This window comes from Fulmarus glacialis, unplaced genomic scaffold (assembly GCF_000690835.1).
Source record: "Fulmarus glacialis isolate BGI_N327 unplaced genomic scaffold, ASM69083v1 scaffold25102, whole genome shotgun sequence".
Taxonomy (NCBI): domain Eukaryota; kingdom Metazoa; phylum Chordata; class Aves; order Procellariiformes; family Procellariidae; genus Fulmarus; species Fulmarus glacialis.
The window spans coordinates 1-4,179 of record NW_009196273.1 but is presented as its reverse complement, the minus strand read 5'-3'; the positions used below and the strand labels follow the sequence as shown (position 1 = coordinate 4,179).

The 4,179-nt window shown below is 42.1% G+C and overlaps 1 protein-coding gene across 1 annotated transcript in view; it reads right to left on the bottom strand.

Moving 5' to 3' along the window:
• TMEM209 (transmembrane protein 209) overlaps positions 1 to 3,685 on the bottom strand; it is an 11,700-nt gene extending 8,015 nt beyond the window's left edge. Inside the window, 6 exon segments of the mRNA XM_009572158.1 lie at positions 2 to 97; positions 445 to 683; positions 1,667 to 1,798; positions 2,575 to 2,633; positions 2,749 to 2,888; positions 3,641 to 3,685. Of these exon segments, the coding sequence (XP_009570453.1) occupies positions 2 to 97; positions 445 to 683; positions 1,667 to 1,798; positions 2,575 to 2,633; positions 2,749 to 2,888; positions 3,641 to 3,685 (711 nt within the window).
• Positions 3,686 to 4,179: the final 494 nt, after the last annotated feature.

Sequence of the window (4,179 nt, the reverse complement as noted above, 5' to 3'; positions counted from 1 at the left end):
GAGCAGATGCGAAGCCACCCCTCCCCCCGCCACTTTCCACTGGTCCAACACTCGTGGGGTACGGTGATCCACCAGGAGAGGGGCTGAAGCTGGAAACCTTGGGTGAATAAAAACAAATAGTTGTGTCATATGAGGAAGACAGAATTCCAGTCTGATTTGTAAACGACATGAATATAAAAGACTCTTCTTTGGGGTTTGGATTGGGTTTTTTTTCTCCTTTGTATTTACATTTTGGTTTCTTATTTTTGCTTTGTTCTGAAACAAACCAACCACTCTAAAACAAATGAAGTGACACTAGGGGAAAAGGACAAATCCCAGTACAACAAATTTACATCTACTTTGCAAAAGGAGCAAACACACATATACACAACTCTCCGCTGGCTGCTGCTCTCCTTCGATGGCATATGGCACAAAACAAGGACCAAACTGTACCGCTCGTGTTACCTTATTGTAGCTGCTGCTTGGTGAATAGGTTACAGCACTGCCGTAAGAAGCGCTGTTGCTTGACAGAGCCTGCAGCTGAGGGCTGTACCCTGTGATACAACTGGTAGTAAACTTTGGGCTGGCGCTAGGGGAGCGGGACGGGCTGTAACTCAGCACGCTTTGACCCTGGATCGGAGGAGAAGGCGTTGAAGATGCGACTTTCTTTGCTGCCAGCTCACGGGGCGGAGTTGTTTGTACCGCTGCAATAAGGAAAAACAGAATTAGCATTGTGGATGCAGCAGCCCTAAACTCTCCTCCCCGCTTTAAATGCACAACAAAATGCATACACGCTATCTTAAGGCAATTTTATAAAGAAGGGACACTAGAAAAATCTGGCCCCTACAGAACTCAGCAGTCAAGCCACTGACAGCAAAAAAGAGAGGACTGAAACACATGACCACAACTCAGTACAAACCCTACAGCTTCAGATTTCAGTTAAATGTTACCAGGCTCCTTGCATAATGCCCCCCGTAAGGGGGGGCTTCTTTAACCTATTTCGTCAGCTACTCTTCCTCCCTATTTTATGCATCGTTAGCATATTGAATGTCTTAATTTATCTGTGCAAATAAACATATGAGCTCCTTGAACTTTGGTGATACAGCATTACTCCCGTCTGCTTCCTGTTTTCTAGGGGCAGACTAGCAGAGTGCAGTACTACTGTGCTACCATTTTGCTTTTGGTTTATTTACCTTGCCAGGTTCTGGTGTATTTGAGAACTTTGCTTTGATGTCCAAAAGCTTTCTGAATGACAGCTCTCTAGGCTGTCATTTTCAGACTTCACATGAAGGTCTGTCTGTCCCTCTAATTTGGTTCTCGTTACCCAGCATGATATTAGTAGGATATCAAAATTAAATATAAACCTGCACTCTCTGCCTTCCTCCTAGTCCCATGTATAGGTTACAAATTCCTTGTCCAGCCTCACAATGTTCGAGTCTCTCACTGTCCTTCAGCAGCTTGCTATCCTGGCCTTTTCCACTGTGTATGTTTCCCCTCCACTTCTCCCCACAAACACTCATCAAATGACCACTTGACGTTGTGAATTTTAATACGTAGCAGGTAATTCAGTTTACCGCTCATGTCAGATGAGGTAATTCAGAACTCACTTCATTAAAGAATCCTGCGCTTGAGAAAGATACCATCTCGAAACAAAAAAAAGATTGCTAGAGGTATTTATCACACCCACCTGCATTCTGCAACCCCAGCAGGGTCTGCTGGACAGGACTCATGACCAAGCTCGTCGGTGCCACTGTGTATTTGAAGTACCTCCAGAAATCAAATAAGGCATTCAGGCTGAACAGAGATGCAAATGCAAGTTCTAGAAGAAACACGAAAGTTTTTACCACAGCTTGCACATGAGGAATAATAAAAGTATATTATTTGCAAAAACAGGCATATGCCCATTAAAAATAGGTCATTATTAGTGCTACCAATAAGTACCAGTTTGGGCAAGTCTCTAAGGTTTCTTCACCTTCTTATGCAAGAACCACTGGAGATAATTTTCCTTGCTATGTTGAGAATAATTTATATTGCTAAAATTTAATTTTTAAAAATGGACGGTTATTTTCCAAAAAGGACATAAACTACTGCAATGAAGTTTCACAGTATTTCTCAAACATCATCTTCCGTCAAATCATCTGTCACTCATCTCATGATTTTTCTCTCCCTGTTGCTCCTTTTCATCCTCTATTTGGTAAAGCTAGCTTAGAGTCGACTCATCTGAAACAAACTTTAATTATTGCGAAATGCCATCCACACCCACAGTACAACAAAGTAGTAAAATCTGCAGTGTTCTCCAAAGCCTTACTCCACACATTAACCAGATTTAAAACACCAAACAAGTTCTTCATGCCCTTTAACGATATATCCAAGAAAGCTGTTAACACTCCTTACCTGTCACTAAAACAGATGAAATTCCAAGTTTCAGGGGAGATAACAAAAAGCAAAACAAAGTTTTGGTTTAAATTTAAAACAAACAAAAAAACCCAACCAAAAAAAAAAGGCTGATTTAAAAACTACCTCTCCGGCAATAAAACTGACAAGTGAAAAAAGAAAAGAATCCTGAAAATTGATTGAAATGCTGCAGCAACTCACCAATATACCAGAGTGGCCAGTACGTGATGTTGTAATACGAGCTTATGAGTTTTCCAGTCCTGAAAAGAAAAACAAGAAGTTATCATTTTGCAACTGTTCAGTCCCAGGAAATGTTTAGGGATATACAAAGTAGGATGCTTTGCTTGTTTGAATCAGATCTAACAATGAACGTACATTTCAGTATATATCATGCCTGCAACAGACACATTAAGGAGTCCCCAGGCCAAGACCGCTTTCCGGGCTTCAGTCTCTTTCCTCATCTTGATGGTCCTGTCGATGAGGGAAGTTGCTGGACTCTGTTCCGGTGTCATTATCTGTAACAACAAACACAGAGAAATGACAAAATCGGTCAACTTTTATACACTAAGATTCTCAGTCAGCACAAGATTAAAGAAAAAGAAAAGCAGTAATCCAAAACAAACGATATAAATGGACTTTACCTTTAGCCAGAGTCATGTTTAGTGTATCAAAAAAAAAAAAGCAGATTCTTTTTATCAGTAAAAATAGGTAATATTTCTTCGATTAATTCTACTGTCAGCGCTGTCACCTCATTACTAAGAAACAGCATCCATTTTCTCCAGTGAGGTGCAAATGAGAGGACAGAGGCAGATTCCAGCCTCATTTTTGAAGAATAACATCCTTCAGAAGCGAGAGGCAAAGCTCCTGCCTCCTCCAGGCAAAGGAAGCCAGAGGAAGGAAAGGCTTTGCACAGCTCTGCAGTTTTTTATTGAAAATTCCTACGCATTTCAGCAGGTAACAGAGTATTTCCAGACAGTGAAGCCACCTCCTGTAGGTTCAGTACATCTGAATACTCTCTGCACACCTTGCTACCTTTATGCCCAGTAACACCTTATGTGAAAGAAATAGCCCTGGTGATGTTTTCTGCTGTTCCCATCACCAAAATATGCCACTGCTCCTTCCTGCCACTCACTTAAAAACTTGTCACATAATTCTTCACTAGATGGGAACAAAAATAATTTGCTTTTTGGGACAAATAATTCAACCGTACATTACTTCCTAAAAAAAAAAAAACCCAATAAAAAATACAAACCCCAAATCACATTACCTGCTTCTTACTGGTACAATGATTCAACGGTGAAATAGTTAACATCAGGATTACTGGAAGAATTATACAAGAACACGTTGCCTGGGGTTTTTTTTTGACAGGTTTTTCATCTAGTTTGAGCCCCAAGACTTCCCTTCCCACACTGACAAATGTAGCAGCCCTAAGCAGAGATCCTCTCCCCCATCGTCACACTCCCAACCTCTCTCCCTGAACCACGTCCTCCTGCAGAAGCAGAAGTTGTACTGTTAGGGCACTGAAATAAAAGTAAGATTTGGTCCCTTTTTACTCGCTTAGGAGGGCTGGGTGTGTGGTTTTCACCTCCAGACTGAAATATGTCCTCCCATACCCCGTGCCCTCATCTATTAAGGCACAGCAATGAAAGAAGGCCTCATCCTGACAACCCATAAGGCACTGACCCCAGTGGCACACATGGAGGTCCCCCACACCTCCCCTTGCCCCAAACCCCCCATGCATACCCCTCTGTCACACATAGCCCCAGCTCCCCTTACCCAAGCCCCAAAGCACCCTCCACCCAGATC